Source organism: Oncorhynchus gorbuscha, linkage group LG23 (assembly GCF_021184085.1).
Source record: "Oncorhynchus gorbuscha isolate QuinsamMale2020 ecotype Even-year linkage group LG23, OgorEven_v1.0, whole genome shotgun sequence".
Lineage (NCBI taxonomy): Eukaryota > Metazoa > Chordata > Actinopteri > Salmoniformes > Salmonidae > Oncorhynchus > Oncorhynchus gorbuscha.
This window is the reverse complement of record NC_060195.1, coordinates 24,464,596-24,486,744: the sequence shown is the minus strand read 5'-3', so window position 1 is coordinate 24,486,744 and position 22,149 is coordinate 24,464,596. Positions and strand designations below refer to the sequence as shown.

The window sequence follows — 22,149 nt, the reverse complement described above, 5'->3', positions numbered from 1 at the left end:
GACATCTCTGTGTGCTTGAAGCTAACTAACGCAGGCCTTGTCTGACCCTGACTCGGCTCACCACCCAACCAGCAGCACCCTACATGGCATTTGATCCAACAGGCCAGCACCCCAGGCAGCTTGTAAACCATGTGGAATCCAGCTCCAACATTACACCACTCATGCACGCCTAGTGCTTAGCTTAGCAGAAGGGCATGTGAGTGAGTGAACAAACAATGGCTCAGTTAACTGACAAGACAAGCATCATATTCTCCCTGCCAATTCACATCTCACTGAAGCAGATGTCTTTCAGCTTAGCAGATCACGTTAGCTTGCTGCTACCGACTCTATTGTGGCTTTGTAATGCTAGTTCGTTGAATACTGTTGTTTAGTGAAGCACAGTGCTGTTTTGGTCTTTGAATTGCACGTAAAATAACTTGTGTGTGTGTAGCAACGGTTATCAAAATGGTTAAGGTTCTAATATATGCAATAGTTGTACAATGGATGAAGACACCTCAAACGTTTAGAATTTTACAATCCATCATATGTTGACTGAATTATAGCACATGAAACATTTTACTGGCACAGACAAATAATGAATGGAAGTTCAGGGATTTTGGTGGGAATTCAGGTATTACATTTGTTGTCAAATTGAATGTGTTTTCTTAGAATGCACTCATAAATACATATAAAAAATATATATTTTGTGTTAAAATAAAGAAAATGATATGTGCCCCATTTTCATAAAACCACAGGGTGGATTTGCAAATCTGAATAGATTAACATAAAGAGAACATGGCCGCAAACACTAAAAAACAGCTCCGTCTAGGCTTACCTGAACTCACCTCCACTGTCTAGACTGCCTCATAAATTACTGTTGTTTTCATGCTCAGTTGCAAAATTCAACAAGTGTATCATGATACCCTCAGATTAAAAAACAACCACTTGGCTCTAGATTACACCTATGTATACACAGTGCTGTAAATCAGGAGGTGCCAGAACAAAAAGTGAGCGCTAGAGTGAGGTGACCTGGGGAGTTCTGAGGTACAGGAACACGTTAAAAAAATCACATTTATGATAAAACATTGCATGCTTTATCGTCACATTTGCTAGTGGCATAGAGCAGTACACCAGAGGCACTTACAGAAGTTGCAAACGTGGAGAACATTTTTAGTAGCCTAGGGTCTGTGAAAAATGTTGCCTTTTATAAATGCAATTCTACTTCATTTTTACATGACTGGAGACTTTGGCAGAATATTGTTTTTAATACCGCACAAATGATCGAAATGGCAGTCACTAACAAACTGAAAATCAGAGGAAAATTCAAATGACCTCGTCTTGAATCCATCAATAACCTAGGACTATGTGTGTGGATACATATTGCAGGCCACAATATGAGGAGGACATTATAGTCCTAAAAATGCTTTACAGTTTCACTGACTGACCAATGATGCACAGCTCACTTGCTGGTGATAGCCGATGTGCTCATGCCAAAAGCATATCTCTCTTTCTCTCTCTCTTTTGTAAAACAATGTTTGGAAGTTGATCAAATATTTGGTAGCCTAAAGCATAGAGTCGCCTCTTTTCAGAAGGAGCCATTTGCTTTCCAACCTATGTTTTCCCTCAATTGTATTTGAAATATTCCTGTTTTGTCTGCATGCTGTTTTTTTACTGACAGACTTGCCGCGCGTTCCCGACTACAGGCTATTCCCTGTTATTGGGCTAGAATCCACAGCTAGGTTATTTTTTTAAAATAAGCTATTGATCCTGGCTAAATTATAGGCCTTCTCATGGTCTAGTAGGCTATTCTGAATTATTTCATTTATTTCTGAACAGACAGCAGTGATTCTATAAATTTGGCAACTATATTTTAATTTATCAGGTGTCCTGCAGTTCTTTCAGAACCCTTCTATAAGGAAATATTTTATGGATTACAATAATTTATGAGATGAGGGTTGCAGGCTCATGTCTATCAGAACAGAGAGGGATGATAGAACATGAATCCCATTCTAGTTATGTGAGAGATACTGGCGCACTTCTCACACAGCCACTGCAACGTGTTAGTGTAACAGTATAATTTTAAACCGTCCCCTCGCCCATACCCGGGCGCGAACCAGGGACCTTCTGCACACATCAACAACAGTCACCCACAAAGCATCGTTACCCATCGCTCCACAAAAGCCGCGGCCCTTGCAGAGCAAGGGGAACTACTACTTCAAGGTCTCAGAGCAAGTGACGTAACCGATTGAAACGCTATTTAGCGCACACCGCTAACTAAGCTAGCCGTTTCACATCCGTTGCACTCACCCCCCTTTTGACCTTCCTCCTTTTTCCGCAGCAACCAGTAATCCGGGTCAACAGCATCAATGTAACAGTATAATTTTAAACCGTCCCCTCGCCCATACCCGGGCGCGAACCAGGGACCTTCTGCACACATCAACAACAGTCACCCACGAAGCATCGTTACCCATCGCTCCACAAAAGCCGCGGCCCTTGCAGAGCAAGGGGAACTACTACTTCAAGGTCTCAGAGCAAGTGACGTAACCGATTGAAACGCTATTTAGCGCACACCGCTAACTAAGCTAGCCGTTTCACATCCGTTACATTAGTCTCAAACATATGTTACAATGTTGCGCAAACCATCAATTATGTTTTTGTGGGGGCAGGGGAATTAACAAAGAGGTTATTTGAATGAACTTTGATATATTCTGTGAAAAGTTAAAATGATTGTTCGTGCCACGAGAGGTACCGGATCTGGCCAAATAGGTTCCGGCAGGATCCAGCTCAAATGAAGCACTGTAAATACAGTTGAAGTCGGAAGTTTACATACACTTTAGCCAAATACATTTAAACTCAGTTCTTCACAATTCCTGACATTTAATCCTAGTAAAAATTCCCAGTCTTAGGTCAGTTAGGATCACCACTTTATTTTAAGAATATGAAATGTCAGAAGAGTAGAGAGAATTATTTATGTAAGCTTTTATTTCTTTCATCACATTCCCAGTGGATCAAAAGTTTACATACACTCTATTAGCATTTGGTAGCATTGCCTTCAAATTGTTTAACTTGGGTCAAATGTTTTGGGTAGCCTTCCACAACCTTCCCATGATAAGTTGGTGAATTTTGTCCTATTCTTCCTGACAGAGCTGGAGTAACTGAGTCAGGTTCATAGGCCTCCTTGCTCGCACACACTTTATCAGTTCTGCCCACAAACTTTGTATAGGATTGAGGACAGGGCGTTGTGATGGCTACTCCAATACCTTGACTTTGTTGTCCTTAAGCCATGTTGACACAACTTTGGAAGTATGCTTGGGGTCATTGTCCATTTGGAAGATCCATTTGCGACCAAGCTTTAACTTCCTGACTGATGTCTTGAGATGTTGCTTCAATATATCCACATAATATTCCCACCTCATGATGCCATCTATTTTGTGAAGTGCACCAGTCACTCCTGCAGCAAAGCTGCATTTTCTGGAATGTTTAAAGGCACAGTGAATTTAGTGTATGTAAACTTCTGACCCACTGGAATTGTGATACAGTGAATTATAAGTGAAATAATCTGTCTGTAAACAACTGTTGGAAAAACTACTTGTGTCATGCACAAAGTAGATGTCCTAACCGACTTGCCCAAACTATAGTTTGTTAACAAATAATTTGTGGAGTGGTTGAAAAACCAGTTTTAATGACTCCAAGTGTACGTAAACTTTGACTTCAAATGAACATACTTTACATTGTTTGCAAGATCGGACACTATAATCTGAGTGTTAATGTTCAGAAGGTGCTTTCATTTCAGCTCATCTAAATTGTAAACATTTTATCTGTATTAAATTATTACTTTTTCAGTTCCACATAAAATCTTTCACCTCTTTATTTGGATGTAAGTGTCGATGCGTTAAATTGAAGACAACGCTTTAGCGTTCTTATAGATGCTACAGAAAGACAATGTGGGGTGTTTAACAGGTCATTCAAAAAATGTCTGCTCACTGCTCTTCGTACTTGGCGACCTCCCGACGTCTGCATTTGTTTAATTTCTTTCAAACTCTCTTTTTCCCCACCTTACCTCTTTTGACCTCAGCCTTTCCCAATCCCCTCCAACTCACAAGACAGGCAATATGCTTGACCTCATAATTACTAGAGGCTGCTCACCTACTAATCTCACTGCAACCCCCCTCCAGATCACTACTTTATTTCCTTTTCTGCCCCCCTTTCCTCCAACCCTAACCATTCAGCCCCTACCCAGATGGTTATGCAGCATCGCAATTTTCGCTCTCTCTCTTCCACTACTACTCTTCTATCCTACCATCTCTCCCTGCTGCTAAATCCTTCTCCCTCCTGTCTCCTGATTCTGCCTCTTCAACCCTACTCTTCTTCCTTTCCGCATCCTATGACTTGCACTGTCCCCTTTCGTCCCAGCCGGCACGGCCCTCCCCTCCTGCTCCGTGGCTGAGTGACCAATTGAGGGCTTACAGAACAGGGCTGCAGGTAGCTGAGTGGAAATGGAGGAAAACTAAACTTCCAGAGGATCTATCATCCTTTCACTCGATCCTCTCTACCTTCTCATCCTCTGTATCCACTGTTAAAGCCACTTTCTACCACTCACAATGTTAAGCTTCTGCCTCTAACCCTAGGAAACTCTTTTTCACCTTCCCTTCCCTCCTTAATCCTCCACCCCCTCCCTCTCTGTGGACAACTTTGTCAACCACTTTGAAAAGAAGGTTGACGACATCCACTCCTCAATCACTCAGCCTATTGAATCCACTGGTCCCAGTCAAACAGAACTACCCTACACCTTGGCCTCATTCTCCCCTCTCTCTCCAGATGAAATCCTGTGACGATTGAGGTCTGGCCCCCAACAGTCTGCCGGCTTGACCCCATCCCCTCCTCCCAGACCATCTCTGGAAACCTTCTCCCATTCCTCACTTCCCTCATCAACTAATCTCTGACCATCAGCTGTGTTCCCTCTGACAAAACGGTCGCTCCCCACCTCAAGAAACCAACACTCGACTCATCTGACATCAGAAACTGTAGACCTGTATCCCATCTTTCTTTTCCTTCAAAAACACTTGAGTGTGCTGTCTCTGATTAACTCTTTCGTTATCTCTCTAAGAAAAATCTTCTTCACCCTAACCAGTCAGGCTTCAGAAGGGGTCACTCAACCGAGACTGCTCTTCTCTGTATCACAGAGGCCCTCCGCACTGCCAAAGCTGACTCTCTCTCCTCTGTTCTCATCCTCCTAGATCGATCCGCTGCCTTCGACACTGTGAACAATCAGCTCTTCCTCTTCACCCTCTCAGGGCTGGGCGTTTTGGATTGTATCCTACCTGGCAGGACATTCTTACCAAGTGACATGGAGAGGATCTGTGTCTACACCACGTATTCTCACTACTGGTGTCCCCCAGGGCTCGATTCTAGGCTCTCTCCTTTTCTCTCTATATACCAAGTCACTCCACTCTGTCATATCCTCACATGATCTCTCCTACCGTTGCTATGTAGATGACCTCAACTACTTCTCTCCTTCCCCGCTTCTGACAACCAGGTGGCGACATGCATCTCTGCTTGCCTGGCAGATATCACAGCTTGGATGTCGGCCCACCACCTCAAGTAACATGCTCGACAAGAAAGAGCTGCTCTTCCTCTCTGGGAAGGCCTGCCCACTAAAAGACCTCTCCATCACGATTGACAACTCCACAGTGTCATCGTCCCAGAGTGTAAAGAACCTTGGCGTGACCCTGGACAACACCCTGTTGTTCTCAGTAAACAGCAAAGCAGTGACTCACTCCTGCAGGTTTATGCTCGATAACATCCGTAACGTATGACCCTACCTAAGTCCTAATGGAGGCATCTCCTGTCTGGACTACTGCAACTCGCTGTTGGCTGGGCTCCACGCTTGTGCCATTAAACCCCTGAAACTTATCCAGAATGCTACAGCCCCCCTGGTTTTCAACCTTCCCAAATTCTCCCCTGTCACCCTGATCCTCCACACACTCCACTGCCTTCCAGTCTAAACTCGAATCCACTACAAGACCATGATGCTTACCTACGGAACAGCAAGAGGAACTGCCCCTCCCTACTTTCAGGTTATGCTCAAACCCTACACCCCAACCTGAGCACTCTGTTCTGCAACTTGTGGTCTCTTGGCCCTTCCACCCCTTTGGTAGGGCAGATCCCGCTCAGCCCAGGCCAAGCTCTTCTCTGTCCTGGCACCCCAATGGTGGAACCAGCTTCCCCCTAAAAGCTAGGACAGAGTCCCTGCCCATCTTCCAAAAGCACCTCTTCAAAGCGTATCTTAAATAAATGGTGATAGGGATGTCGATCATTCTGTATGGTCTAGTATGGGCTACTATCGGTTTTAGTTCCATTTCTGGAACTGGTGTGTAGTTTCCAGGTGTTTATGTCCTGTTTATAGAGTAGCTAGAGTCAGACTCAGAGAGAGCTGCCTGCCTACTGCCGTCCTGAGGCTCCAGCGGATTGGCTCTGTTTCAGAGTGGGGCTAGGCAGGCAGGCAGGGTGAATGAGCTCGGGGGTTGATTTCACACTGCAGTTGGCAGCTGCTTTTCCTGCAGTCGGGACCCAGCACACACCCCAAGGGTCAGACTCACTGGCCTGGAATCCCAGCCTGCCTGACTGCCTGCTGCATGACAGAGGCAGCGGAGGAGGCACAAGCCCAGAATGTGAATAAATAAATCCATCTCACGTCACAGTGGATGCCAGCGTTTACACTGAGGGCTGATGCATCACAGATACACAGTGATACCCCACTATGTTACGGTGATAAATGGTGTGTCTTCGCAGTGCATCCGGCTGAGTGTTTTATCACTGAACTACCAAACCTTGAGAGGAAGGGACTTCAGAATATTAAATGTAAGAGTGCAAAAGTGAAACCTTTCCGCTCACTGCAGCTGATTTCAGATGCAAATCGTGGCCAGCTGTCAAACTGTTCTTTGGAACTGTGCACATACAATACACACATGCACAGAACAATATACAACACATTCACACTGTAACCAGACACACCCAAACACGCACGCACACAAACACACCCAAACACACGCACACACACGCATTATACACACACACACACACACACACACCCAAACACACACTCACGCACACACAAGGCATGGGGGGCTTACCTGTGACTTTGAGTTCCGTGGTCCTCCTCACCACCCGGCTGCCATACTTGAGCTCACAGGTGTAGTTCCCCCCGTCGTCCTCCTGCACCTCAGGAAACCAGATGTTGGTGATGTTCACCATGATGGAGCTCCGCCACGTCCTCTTCTCACACTCCTACTCAGACAGGTCACATTAACATCACACCATCACACAGTGTTATACCGCGTCAGTTTCATCTTGTTCCATATCTTTTCCATATCCAACTCACAGTCATTAACTACCGATTTACTATGCTACGTTTAATTACGTTTATTTAGATACCCATTAGTGGATCAGGGCTAATCTTCTTGGGTTCATACACAATGACTATACAACGCTTCTGAGAATAAGAGTGATTCGTTACCTTATACCAGGTCATCTGGGGCTGCTTGTAAGGGGCGAGGTAATCCTCGATGTCGGGGCAGTTGATCATCTTGCTCTTAGTGATCTCGGCTTTCTCCAGGTGACGTATTTTACTGTTGAAGCACAGGCCCTCGTCGTTCTCCTCTACCGCCAAGGACATGGACACCTTCATGCAGTAGGTGGAGTTTCTGCAGGCAGGGAACACAACACAGGAGGCTTTATGTTTCCCCAAGTTCACCTCTAGCCAACAATCATCACAAACACACAAAAGCACACATCGATTTCTCCACAGGGTTTCATCTGTGAACTAGCAGAGCTCTTAAACACTGCCATTCATTTCATCAATGCCTCCCTGCCTGCCTGTGATGATGTAAAGTGGGGCCTCTTTTTACTTTTTTTTGCCAACAACATCAAGAACAACAGGCAGTTTGAACATGGAGGGTATCGGAATGGAATATTTCAAAATGCTTCAATTAGTAAAGAGATGCGGCTCCCCCTGAAGTGGCAGGAGCACATACTGTATGGGGAATGACTGTGCATATCATTGCACTAGGCAGGCACCAGTGAGAAGTACAAGTCTCCTTCAGGGAGGCCTGTGTCAGGGCACATGACCCCTAGCTCAACACATAGCTACTACCATGGCTACGACACTAGGTTCCCATTGAAAATGCATGAGGGCTTTCAGGCATGGGATTGCCCTTCAGTGGCATTGTGTGTCAGCCTCTCAAACGCTAAGGCCCCCTGAACTTCCGCTAGCATGTTCAGCCTGTTTAATGCCAAGATTTTACTTTTCAGCATGAAACATTTAGCTGGTTTTAGACTTGGACATCAGGCAGGTTGTGTATGTATGTATGTATGTATGTATGTATGTATGTATGTATGTATGTATGTATGTATGTATGTATGTATGTATGTATGTATGTATGTATGTATGTATGTATGTATGTGTGTGTGTGTGTGTGTGTGTGTGTGTGTGTGTGTGTGTGTGTGTGTGTGTGTGTGTGTGTGTGTGTGTGTGTGTGTGTGTGTGTGTGTGTGTGTGTGTGTGTGTGTGTGCGTGTGTGCGTGCGTGTGTGCGTGCGTGCGTGTGCGTGTGCGTGTGCGTGTGTGTGTGTGTGTGTGTGTGTGTGTGTGTGTATTGAGAGAGGTGGCCTGGAATGTCTGCTATGTGTGCATGCGTGCGTGCGTGTTTGTAGAATTCCTAGTCCCAGGCAACAGAGATAGAGAGTATAGCTGTTCTGGGCTATTTTATTTATGATCTATGACTAAAACATTGTTCACAGGGCACTTGCTGTGTCTGGTGTCAACGGTCTCATATTGTGACGAATACAAAGCCAAACAACAACAGACAAACAGGGGACAGATGTGTGAAGTCACTCAGGACAAATGAGGATCTGTTACTGACAATTAGCCCAGTTAATCAGGCTGCATAACTATTGTGCTATCCTGATAAGACTGCTTCCACTTCATGAATAATGAATCTCTCACTCCTGCCATTACTCTCAAGTAGCCTTGGCTACACCCCACCAGTTGAATTATATGCTTAATAAAAAAGGGATTTCTGTGTGCTCGTGGTTCTTCAATTAATCTAACACACGACAACCTTCAAGATGTGGCCCACCCAGGTGGGTCAGTGTTCCATGGGTCAGCATGCCGGGGCTCTTAGCTTTCTTGAGACATTGAATAAGCATTCTGAACACCCATACGCCTGAATGACTTCCTTCCATGTAATTTCCCCTACACAGGTTTCCGTGTGAGCCATAGTACAGAGAGCCAAACTGTGTAAATGCCCTCTTGGCAGAGGTCAACCGTGCATCAGGCTCTTTCCACTGTAGATCTCAGTAAATGACTGTAACACATGAACGGTGCTAAGTAGTTTCCTATATCGTTGGGGGACCGCTCTGACACCGCAGCCATGGAGGTCAATGCAGAAGCCTTTCATTGCAGTGACCTGACTTTGGAACTCTGTGGGGTAAACATCCACAGACAGACAGAGAGACAGAGAGCGACTGAGGCTCCGCTGCAAGTAGGTCACTCATGTTGTTCTGTTTTGCTGCATTTCCTGTTTGTCCTAAGAACCACCTGAGAAAGTAAATAGCCTCAGAACATCTAGAAGAGGCTTGTCTGGGGAGAGCAGTGACACCGTAGCTCCCAGTCCTGGCAGAGGAGACATAGAGTACACAGTACTGCTCTCTGGGGCACCCTGCCACCTGCCCTCCTCTCACACAGAGAGAGGATAAGGAGGAAGTTGGAGATTAAACCATATGATTAATTCACTGGTAATGAACCTCATTCTCCTTCCTTCTTCCACAGCCCTTAGCGCTCATATAACTCTCTCTGTGGAAGATGGGCATAGGAGGACCCCAGGGCCAATTATACTGACTGACAAAGTGTTGCTCTATGAGCTTCGTAGAAATGAGCACTGTCTGCCACTATGATTTGACCTGTTTTCATGTTGGATCATCCTCTGAGATGGCCTATACCACAGAGAGCAGCATCTTGGCACTCTTGTCTAATACTAACACTCCCTTTTCATTATACATAAGGGATGGTTCGACATGGAGGAAAATGGGGGAGGGTCATGCCTTTTCAATTTCAGTCAGGCGGGGGTTAATTATTTTTTCAGTCCAGGGGAGGGTCATGTAATTTGCAATTAATTACATTTCTATGTTTCTCAGTGTCTAAAAAATATTTGCTAATTAGGTATTATACAGGGGTTCTTCCTTTAAAAGTTTTGAGTTTATGACACAACCGTTTGTGGTAGATGGTTGCAGATTGTGGTAAATCACATCATTCTGGCAACAATGGCTGACACTTAAATAACGTGCCATAGAATTCTGTGGAACCCCGCAAGCTGTGCTGCAGTACGCCACGACTTTTAAAGGAATAGCCAATGTATGGATGTGTGCCCAATGCCATCCCTCATCTCTTAATCTTCGCTGGGAGTGCAATATCAAGTGTGACTATATGTCAGTGGTCACCAACCTTTTCTGAGTCAAGATCACTTTCTGAGTCAAAATGCAAGCCACCATTTAGATTGTTTTTTAAACATCTAGGAGAACACAGTCTTCCTTCCAGCTGATGGCAAAACTCAAGTCACACTGCATTATTTATGCCTCATGCACCAATCCATGACCAGAAAAAGTGAAATATTCCACTTTTCCACCATATGTAATATACTATTAAAAACTACATTCAGCTAATAATAACAATGGAAGCTTATTGGAACACTTTGCAATACTCATTCATTACAGCTGCAGTAATGGTTGTAGGTTGAGTGGAAGTAGCGAGAACGTGCATTTTATGGTTTATAAAAGTGTTGACAATGCTGAATAACAACTTAATCATGAACTTTGTCACACTGATATGTTTCACCTGTTCTTGTTATTGTCTCCACCCCCTCCAGGCATCGCTTGTTTTCCCCCAGTGTATTTATCCCTTTGTTTCCTGTCTCTCTGTGCCAGTTTGTCTTGTATGTTCCAAGTCAACCAGTGGTTTTTCCCGTTCTCCTGCCTTTGCTATTCTCCCTTTTCCAGTCCTCCCGGTTTTGACCCTTGCCTGTTTCTGCACCCGCCTGCCTGACCATTTCTGCCTGCCTTGACCACGAGCCTGTCTGCCACTCTGTACCTCCTGGACTCTGATCTGGTTTTGACCTTTTTGCCTGTCCATGACCATTCTCTTGCCTACTCCTTTTTGGATTATTAAACATCTTAGACTCCAACCATCTGCCTCCTGTGTCTGCATCTGGGTCTCGCCTTGTGTCATAACTTCCTCATAAAAACAGTAGCTCTTTGCTGTATTCGTTGAGTCTCTCTCTAGTCATGGTTTTAACTGCTGTGTCTTCAAAGCTTCTTTTTACAGTCTATGGCTCAATGAAACCAGGGGAAACTGTGCAGACATGGTGATCTGAGCTATCTGATTGGCAAGCTGTAGGCCTATGGGTGCACTTGCTTTGCTCTCTGGGCCTGCCGGGTAGTTGGAGTTCTACCTTCAGACAGATGAAATGGTTCAAAATAGGAACACTTTGCATTCCAGGCACTAGGACTGCTGAAACACCAGCGAAACAAAGAAAAAGGCTTTATCGTTCTTCTTTTAAAGAAATGTTTGTGGATTGACGAGGAATGTCTTGGATTGGTGATCATCGCTATAGGCTATTAGTGTGGTCTCAATCGAATGATCCATCATTTGTTTCAATAAAAACAATATGTTTCTTGACCATGAAGAAGCTATTTACGATGGTAGATACATGCAATGCTTTTCCTATAAAGGAGATCTTTCCACCCTCAACCTTCTGGCCCTCAACCCTGTGCACTATCAACATTTCTACATTGCCATGTAAATGCTTACAGGACAAAGAACAGTTTCTAAAACTGCATTTCTAAGGCTCTGGTCTGTCCAAGAAGTGAGGGTAAATGGTAGACATGTTCTCTGCTATCTACTATGTTCTCATGATTATTTTGGGTATAGGGGAGGGTCACTTGTTTTTTTTCAAGCATTCAGGGAGGGTTTCATTAAAATATAGGGTAGGGCCAACCATTTTTATTTCAGAGAGGTCCAATTTTCTCCAGGTAATCCTTTAAAATAATAACGTCCACTCCCTAATGAGAAGGCACTTGTCCATCTGTGTAAGGTTATGTATTTATTTTCTTAGTCAACCTTGTGTTCTGTTTTGTTGTGTTCTTGAATGTAGTCCTGTCTCTTGTGTGTTCTTGAACATAGCACTGTCTTTCATTTTTGTTCATTGATTTCACCTGTGTTAGTTTCTCACCTGGTCTCATCAGCTCCTTATTTAGTTCAGTTCATTCTGTTTGTGCCTTTGTGAGGTATTGTTCATTTTGTCTCTACTAAGCCTTTTCCTAGCTCGTTTGTGAGAACCAGTTATAACCTTCGTTCCTAGTTTTGATTCACCTGCCTGTTTGCCTACCTGTGTATGACCATTGCCTGCCTGTGACCCTGATTCCTGCCTTCTGTGAAGGTGAAATAAACACCTGCTGTGCTCTGCGTGTGAATCTACACCTTTTTCTCCCTGAGCATTCATTACAATATGTTTGCCAATAAGGAATGAAAGCAATTTATGTAGGTTAGTTTGAAATGGTTGTTGATGTTATTGCCATTAATTGTGATGCAATGCAAAAGCTTTATGAGCTTATGAATGGATTTATCAGGTCCCCAGATGCCTTTGCAAGTTCTTCAAAATCTCTGTGGGCAGAATTTCCTACACAATCTCCCTGCCTCAATTGCTCTGCTGTCTGAAAAATTACATCAAACTCATTGAACTTAATAAAGCACCTTACTAAAGATGGATTTCAACAAGAGAGAGAGAGAATTTTACATGCAACAGTTTAAATCTAAATTGATTCAAATGGGGGGGAGAAATAATTTCCACCATTTCTCTGTAAGAGGGAGAAAGAGGAAAATGTAGTCAAGTTTTTAAAGAGAAATGCAAAATATTTAAGAGAACATGAGCCCCCAATTGAATTTAAAACCACTCTAACTGGGAATGAACCATGAAGACCCTACTTCTGGAGCGATTAAACCTCCAGTTTTATTTAACTAGGCAAGTCAGTTAAGAACAAATTCTTATTTTCAATGACACCCTAGGAACAGTGGGTTAACTGCCTTTTCAGGGGCAGAACGACAGATTTGTACCTTGTCAGCTCAGGGGTTTGAACTTGCAACATTCCGGTTACTAGTCCAATGCTCTAACCACTAGGCTACCCTGCCGCCCCAGTGTAAATGATCTTTGGAGAAAAAAAGTAACAGACGCACACTCTCACTCGCTCTCTCTCTCACCAACTACACACACCAAGAGAAGATCAAACAGACAGAATGTACAAGGAAATCACATTTTTAAAAAGGTGTTGAAAAGCAATGGCAAGAAACATGTCAATGTGTGAAAGAATCTGAGTAGCTCATCACTACACAGGACAATGGGGTTTCTGTTGACTCATGGGCCATTGATGAAACTCTCCATATCACTAATCTGCAGGAGTTGGTTCAACCTGGATCAATGGGATTGTGTGATGTTGAAGGTTAAATGGGCGCGAGAGTGGTCCCTATGGGGCTGCTATGCAGAGCAGCATATCAACGATACAGCCAGGTTTTCTCCAGCATCAAAACTCCTTACTCCTTATTCTGGGAATCCAGTTCCTGGGGCCTCATGTATTAATATTGCGTGTAAACTATACTAAGATACTCTTTATGAAAGGAATTTTGAATGTTCGTACTCATAGAAAAAGAGTGATTTATCAATTGTTCTCAGCCTCAGTGCTCGGGCACAACCTCTTCTTTTTGCATTTCGAAACACTCCCTAATTAACCATACACTGTATGGTCAAAATCATCCCTTTAAAGCCCGCTGGGAATGTACAGTGCCTTCAGACCCCTTGACTTTTTCCACATATTGTTACATTACAGCCTTATTCTAAAATTGATTACAAAAACAGGGTTTCAGACATGTTTTCCAATATTTTACAAAAAATAAACTGAAATATCACATATACATAAGTATTCAGACCCTTACCTCAGTACTTTGTTGAAGCACCTTTGGCAGCGCCTACAGCCTCGAATCTAATTGGGTATGACTCTACAAGCTTGGCACACGTGGTCTCTGAAGATCCTCCGAAGCTCTGTCAGGTTGGATGGGGAGCGTTGCTGTACAGCTATTTTCAAAAACTTGTCCCGAAGGCACTCCTGCGTTGTCTTGGCTGTGTGCTTAGGGTCATTGTCCTGTTGGAAAGTGAACCTTCGCCCCAGTCTGAGGTCCTGAGCACTCTTGAGCAGGTTTTCATCAAAGAACTCTCTGTACTCGGCTCCGTTCATGTTTGCCTCGATCCTGACTAGTCTCCCAGTCCCTGTTGTTGAAAAACATCCCACAGCATGATGCTGCCAGCACCATGCTTCACCGTAGGGATGGTGCCAGGTTTCCTCCAGATGTGGCGCTTGGCGTTCAGGCCAAAGAGTTAAATCTTGGTTTCATCCGACCAGAGAATCTTGTTTCTCATGGTCTGAGAGTCTTGGCAACTCCAAGCGGGCTGTCATGTGCCTCTTACTGGAGGAGTAGCTTCTGTGTGGCCACTATACCATAAAGGCCTGATTGAGTGGTGCAGAGATGGTTGTCCTTCTGGAAGATTCTCCCATCTCCACAGAGGATCTCAAGAACTCTGTCAGAGTGACCATCAGGTTCTTGGTAACCTCCCTGACCATGGCCCTTTTCCCCCCATTGTTTAGTTTGGCCAGGCGGCCAGCTCTAGGAAGAGTCTTGGTAGTTCCAAAGGTCTTCCATTTAAAAATGATGGAGACCACTGTGTTCTTGGGGTCCTTCAATGCTGCAGACATTTTTCGATACCCTTCCCCAGATCTGTGCCTCAACACACAGGCTTGACCAGTAAAAATAAAAACATAGGTACAAAGAGCGGACCATTAGGGCAATTCAAGTTGCTTTAGCAATGGCAAATATCCCTCAAATGAGTAGGCAACTCACCAATAAGACATCTATCCTCAACAGCTGTCTCCTGTAGGAGTATAGGCCAACATTGCTGTTCTGCGAGTCGTGCATTCCACCTGGCCACCACATTCAGCAGCGTCTTTTGCGCATCACAACCTATCACCTGCACATTAAGAGTGGAAAGCTTTTCTGTTCACATAACTTGTTTTGGGATTGTGCTTTTATGGCGATGTTGCTGTCTTCTACTGCTCTGCTTGTATTTGGGAAAGAAACCCCTCTGGACTTCAACCTGTTGTGAAATGGTGTATGGAAATTGTGTTACATTTTGTTTTGCTGATGATTGCATCCAGAACATTGGCTCATCGAGGGCTGTGAGATCAGCAAGCTCCCACTGAAAAGTTGCTGTTGACTAAAACCTGAGAGCGGATAGCACTTGGATGTGCACTGGAATGGCATGTGTTTGTTTGCCTCTCTAAAGCAGGTCTTAAATCCTCATGGGAAATTATATCTGATGAGCCAATCTGTACTTTCTGCAAAAAAACTCCTACCAATCTTCCAAAAGAGCAATATTAGCCTCTCATTCGATTTCCCATTATCTCAGGCTTTTATAGTATTTCAACAACGGTTTCACTTTCACACGTACCTCTAATTTAACAAATTACTGCACTTTATATGCATTACTATCATAACAAATTCACTGTAGTGGTCAAATGATACCGTATGTCAGTCAAGAGACGTTGCATGAGTTCACAATGGAAATACAATGAAATTGAAAACTGATTTAACTATCACTCTCACATTTTCAAAATACACTGAGTATACAAAGCATTAAGAACATGTTTGCACCCCCTTTTCCCCTCAGAACAGCCTCAAGTCGTCGGGGCATAGACTCTACAAGGTGTCGGAAGCGTTCCACAGGCATGATGGCCCATGTTGACAACAATGCTTCCCACAGTTGTGTCAATTTGGGTGGTAGTGGATCTCTACTCTGAATAGCTTGTTTCATCTTGGATTAAGATCTGGTGAATGGGCAGGCCACTGCAGTAAGCTTAAAAATTACTGTCATGTTCCTGGAACCATTGTGGCATTATCCTGCTGAAATAATCCATTCGCAGATGGATACGCTGGTATGTAAGGTCGTCAGCTGCCATACCCCATTCCTGTCGGGCTACGACGAATTGTGCATTCTTTTGCTGCCATAAAGGGATGCACCTGATTGGCAATGCTGTTCAGAAATCCTCGGTGGAGAGTCCAGACCACATTCCCCCTGAATATGCCGATTTGGCTCTCGCCTTCTCTAAAAAGAAGGCGACTCAATTACCACCTCATCGACGGGGCGATTGTGCGATAGATCTCCTAGTAGACGCTGCACTTCCCAGGAGTCACGTGTATCCCCTCTCACAGGAGGCTATGGAAACATAAGTCTCCGAATCCCTGCGTCAGGGTACATGTGGTCCTCCACTTCACCCGCCTCCTCGAGTTTCTTTTTTGTGAAGAAGAAGGATGGGGGTCTGTGCCCGTGTATTGACTATCGGGGTCTGAATCAGATCAGGGTGAGGTATAGTTACCCACTACCGCTCATAGCTACAGCAATAGAGTCAATGCACGGGGTGCGCTTCTTCACCAAACTAGATCTCAGGAGCGCTTACAACCTGGTGCGTATCCGGGAGGGAGACGAGTGGAAGGCGGCTTTCAGTACCACCTCTGGGCACTATGAGTACCTTGTCATGCCGTACGGGTTGATTAATGCGCCATCAGTCTTCCAACATTTTGTATAAGAGATTTTCAGGGACCTGCACGGGCAGGGTGTAGTGGTGTATATTGATAACATTTTGAAATACTCCGCTGCACGTGCGCAGAGTGCTTGGACGCTTGGTGCTTGGTCGCCTGTTGGAGCATGACCTGTACGTCAAGGCTGAGACACGCCTGTTCTTCCAACAGTCCGTCTCCCTCGTAGGGTATCGTATTTCCATGTCAGGGGTGGAGATGGAGAGTGATCGCATTGCAGCCGTGCGTAATTGGCCTCTTGCTTGGTGGCGCCGGTAGTATGGGAGCTGGACGCGGACATGGAGTGGGCGTCACGTGCAGAGCCCGCTCCCCCTCAGTGTCCAGCTGGGCGTCTGTACATTCCGTCTGTTGTCCGCGACCAGCTAATCGATTGGGCCCACACGTCACCCTACTCTGGTCATCCTGGGATCGGCCCGAATGGTGCTCTGTCTTAGTGGGAAGTACTGGTGGCCCACTTTGGCTAAGGATGTGAGGGTTTATGTTTCCTCCTGCTCGGTGTGCACCCAGTGTAATGCTGCTAGGCACCTGCCCAGAGGTGCTGCGCCAGCAGCATACCACCCTGCATACCACAGCTGGCTTGCTTCTGAAGCTAATCAGGTTTGGTCCTGGTCAGTCCCTGGATGGGAGACTGGATGCTGCTGGAAGTGGTATTGGAGGGCCAGTAGGGGGCACTCTTTCCTCTGGTCTAAAAAATATATATATATCCCAATGCTCCAGGGCAGTGATTGGGGCCACTGTGTAGGGTGCTGTCTTTCGGATGGGACGTTAAACGGGTGTCCTGACTCTCTGAGGTCATTAAAGATCCCATGGCACTTATCGTAAGAGTAGGGGTGTTAACCCTGGTGTCCTGGCTAAATTCCCAATCTGGTCCTCAAACCATCACGGTCACCTAATAATCCCCAGTTAACAATTGGCTCATTCATCCCCCTCCTCTCCCCTGTAACTATTCCCCAGGTCGTTGCTGAGAATGTGTTCTCAGTTAACTTACCTGGTAAAACAATGGCCGTGGTCGCACCTGTCGGTGGATTTCATAATTGATCTTCCACCTTCACAGGGTAACACCACAATCCTGGTCATTGTGGATCATTTTACTAAGCCCTGTCGTCTCCTCACTTTGCCCGGTCTCCCTATGGTCCTACAGGCTGCAGAGGCCCTGTTTACTCACGTCCTCTGGCACTACAGGGTGCCTGAGGATATAGTCTTATTGAAACCTTTCTATTAATAGGATATAGTCTTATTGGGGTCTCCAGTTCATGTCGAGGGTCTGGAGGGCGTTCATGGAACGTCTGGGGGTCTCGGACAGCCTTACCTCAGGTTTTCACCCCGAGAGTAACGGGCAGGTGGAGAGAGTTAACCAGGATGTGGGTAGATTTCTGAGGTCTTATTTCCAGGACCGGCCGGGAGAGTGGGCAGCATTCGTGCACTGGGCAGAGATGGCCCACAACTCTCTCCGTCACTCCTCACTCCTCAACACTCCTTTCCAGTGTTTTTTGGGGTATCAGCCGGTTCTGGCTCCTTGGCAGCAGAGTCATACCGAGGCTCCTGCGGTGGATGACTAGTTCCGGCGCGCGGAGGGACATGGGACACTGTCCACCTTCAGCGCACCGTGCTGCGCCAGAAAGTTGGTGCAGACCGTCACCGCAGTGAGGCCCCCATGTTCGCCCCGGGGGACCGAGTCTGGCTCTCGACCCGAAACCTGCCACTCCGCCTGCCCTGTCGGAAGCTGGGTCCGCAGTTTGTGGGGCAATTTCAAGTCCTGAGGAGAGTGAACGAGGTATGTTATAGGTCACAGCTTCCCACGGATTACCCCATTAACCCCTCGTTCCATGTGTCTCTCCTCAGGCCGTTGGTGGCTGGCCCGCTCCAGGAGTCTGAGGTGCGGGAGGTTCCTCCGCCCCCTCTGGACGTCAAGGGGGCCCCAGCGTACCCTGTTCGTACTGGATTCGAGACGTCGGGCGAGGGCCCTTCAGGACCTGGTGGACTGGGAGGGGTATGGTCCGGAGCAGAGATGCTGGGTTCCGGTGGAGGACGTGTTGGATCCTTCTATGCTGCGAGATTTCCACCGTCTCCATCCGGATCGCCCTGTGCCTCGCCCTCTGGGTCGTCCCCGAGGTTGGTGTCAACGCGCGGCTCCAGGGTACTGTCACGACTTCCCATCAATTACATGTATTTAACCCTCTGTTTCCCCTCATGTCCTTGTCAGAGATTGTTTGTTGTATGTATTGGTACTTTGTATGTTATGTATGTTATGGTGTGCAAGGGGTTTTGTACCCACTTGTACCCATAGTTTGTGAGCATTTATTAAAATACTATGTTTATACCAAGTTCGTTCTCCTGCGCCTGACTACCCTGCCACCAGCACGCACCCCATTACAACAGCCTCATATGGTGAAGCTTCACATAACAAAATTATTACATCTTATCTAGTAGAACAGAATTTTAACAATGATTGTTTAAGTCTAGACCCATTGTAATGTATTTACTGAAAACATTTTTAATCACTGGTTGGTGAGTTACTGTATACCCATAGATTTGTCTGATGTGATTCCATAAAAGCCAGACAGATCACTCTCCATCCCCTCTTTGTAGACATGTATAACAATAGTCTCTGCCCAAGTAAATATAAATGTGGTTTTGAGAGTTTAAAAGTTGATTCTTGTCAAAGCTGAAGCTTGAGCGTGTAATATTTGAATTGAACTGGCAAAGCGAGGTAGTGTAGATTCAGCCAGTGCCAAAGAACAGACTCACTTCTCTGGCTCTCTCTCTCTAATGGGCTCCTGCGTGGACAGATTAATAGAAAGGTTTAAAAACCTGGACCGCTTTGAAAGAAAAGGTCTGTGACATCCAGGCGATTGGAGAAAGAACAATTATCTTATGAGGGGAGAAAAAGACAGGTGGCACATATTACCCTACAGGCCTCAGGGGGATAGGCTAGCTCAGATAATGTACTGTGTATGTGTTCTATAAGAGGCATCCCTCAGACATTGGGAACATGTGTTGTATCTCTCCTCGGCAAAAAGTTATTGAACAAAGCTAAGCGTGTGTCCATTGTTTGGGGGAAGGTGTGAAATGCCTCTCCCTCCATCAGTGCTGTGATGTGGGAGGTTCGTCTAGCCTCACTGGAGAGAATGAGAAATAAAGGTGTGGTGAATCTGTCTCTCGAGGCGCATTAGCCAGGCAGATTGCATCGACTCGTTGGCTACAGCTTAACATGTCATGCTGGTGCTGTGAGATTCTCTGGCATTCAGGCATGATTAGTTACTGTTCATGTTGCAATAAAACAGGACATCGCCTGGTACCCTATATAACTGCCATGAAGGCCTCGATGGCAGGGCTAGTGTGTGTTTGTGTGTGTGTATCTGTGTATGTGTTTGTGTGTGTGTGTTTGAAGATGTCTGTTTTATTCCAAGTGGTCTGCGTAGGGGGCCTGAGACAGACACAGAATATTCCCCTCCTGCGGTCAGCAGACCCTCTGAGAAAATACATTCCTCCATTCCAGAGCCACCCTGTCATTCCAGAGCCAACCTGTCATTTCAGACACAGCAGTATCTGCCAATGTCATTTTACAGCAATTGTCTCTGGGAAGACTGTACATTCCTACCTTTAGATTCAGAACTGGGTGCTGCCAGCCTTTCGTCCTCTGTGCTGATGTAGTTTTGTATCATTATTGGGAGTTTCAGTATTCTGGGGGTTAATTAAAGAAGCTGCTTGGGGATCTCCAGAAACCCAAAACACCACTTATCTGGATTTCTGCTCCTTTGGATTCAGGGATCAAGAATCACCATTAATGGAAACTAAAGCGTGAACAGAGGACTTCTCTCTTCTTTTCACCTTGAACGTCTTTGACAGACAATTCATTGAATTTGGAGGATATTGAGATTACTTCATAGAGATACATCACTGTATACAGTATCTTATTTTCAATAACACATTTCACAGGGCAAATTGCCACTTCAATTTCCAGTATTGTTTTTTCTTCTCCTTCCAAACGATCTGTCTTTCCCCAGGCAAAAGAATAAGGCTCAGCTTGATGACTCTCCAGCTAGCTAACACATTGGAATGCAATGCGCCGGGCTGTCTGAGCTGTGGCTGTTGCTATGACCAACTCGGTGGGAAAGGAAGTCAAATAAGAAGCGAGGTGAAAGTGACAGGACCTTCTCCTAAATAGACTGTTAGCGTAGCATGAGGGGAGTGCAGAGGAGGGAGAAAACACGTATCATTGGCCAGGGAGAAGCATCAGCTTTGTTAGAGAGGCCTTCATCTGAGGAGAGTTTTGCTGAAGCCTCTGTCAGGTTGTCTCTATTTTCTATTCACCATTGACTCTTACGGTAAAGTAGCTAGGAACAGTGAAAATATTTTTACTAGATGTTATAAAAACACCTTTTTAAGCATCAAATGATTCGCAGGTTGTTTGATGTCATAATCCGAGGAGGAAATTCTAGCACAATCCTTCTCGCATAGAACTGACAGGAACATCATGGATTTGATATTAATGATTTTGGCAAAGCCTATTCTTTTGTGGAATGTCAGTTACATGTTCCACAACACGAGTCAACCACAGTTCAGTGTCAGGGGTGAACTAACCTCGCAAGGCCAGTCATGCATTCCTCCACGAGGAAACGAAACATGGCATGCGATGTGGATCTCTCCCTCCTCCTTATGCTGTGTGCAATCGCAGGGCTTGCTTGGCTGGCGCATTGGGTGTGCGACAAGGAGGCTGTTCAGCATCACAATAGACACACTGACTCGCCACAGTAGCTTTGGAAAGTAGATGTAAACTAAATGGATAAATTAGGGTCTCTCAAACTACTGTACAATATGTGGGACCACTAGCCAAGATCAGTCATGAACTGTTATCCAATGAATACTCACTTCCTGAAAATGTGGGCTTTCAATGGGCTGTGGATGACTAAAATAAACATGGTGCTTGGTTGGGGGTTACTGTAAGCAAAGCTCAACTGTTTCATTCCTCAGAGGCACAGGAACTAAATGAACCCACCTCAGGACGCAGGTGTAGAAGCCGTTGTCCTCCAGCTCAGCTGAGCGGAACCAGATGGAGTCATCCTCCTTGCTGAGCCGATGGCCGGAGAAGATGATAGGCTCCTCAGAGTCCCCTTTGTTTTTGTACCAGATGAGCCGGAGCTTGGCGCTCTGAGTCATGGAGTAGTTGGTCCTGATGTAGCTGTAGAACAGGGCGCACTTCACCCTCACTGGTTCCCCTGCTAGGACCCGGTACCTCTTCAGGTCTACCGACCAATCGATGCAGCCGTCCACTGTGGAGGAGGAAGTAGTACATATGGTTAGGTGACTGGTGCAAACAGAGTGGTTGTTGGTGTCATGGAATACTATGCTTGCTAAAACTAGGAACTAAGAGCCTAAACCTCATCCTACAATGCATGGAGCAATGAAAACCCAAATCCA

The 22,149-nt window shown here is 45.5% G+C and overlaps 1 protein-coding gene across 1 annotated transcript in view; it reads right to left on the bottom strand.

Annotated features, from left to right (window-relative positions):
- The window catches only part of LOC124010643 (X-linked interleukin-1 receptor accessory protein-like 2), a 193,180-nt gene that overhangs the window by 168,078 nt on the left and 2,953 nt on the right, over positions 1-22,149 (bottom strand). Inside the window, exons 2-4 of the mRNA XM_046323314.1 lie at positions 21,728-22,082; positions 7,496-7,682; positions 7,113-7,266 (exon numbers count right to left, since the gene is read on the bottom strand). Of these exons, the coding sequence (XP_046179270.1) occupies positions 7,113-7,266; positions 7,496-7,682; positions 21,728-22,082 (696 nt within the window). The remainder of the gene's footprint in view (positions 1-7,112; positions 7,267-7,495; positions 7,683-21,727; positions 22,083-22,149) is intronic.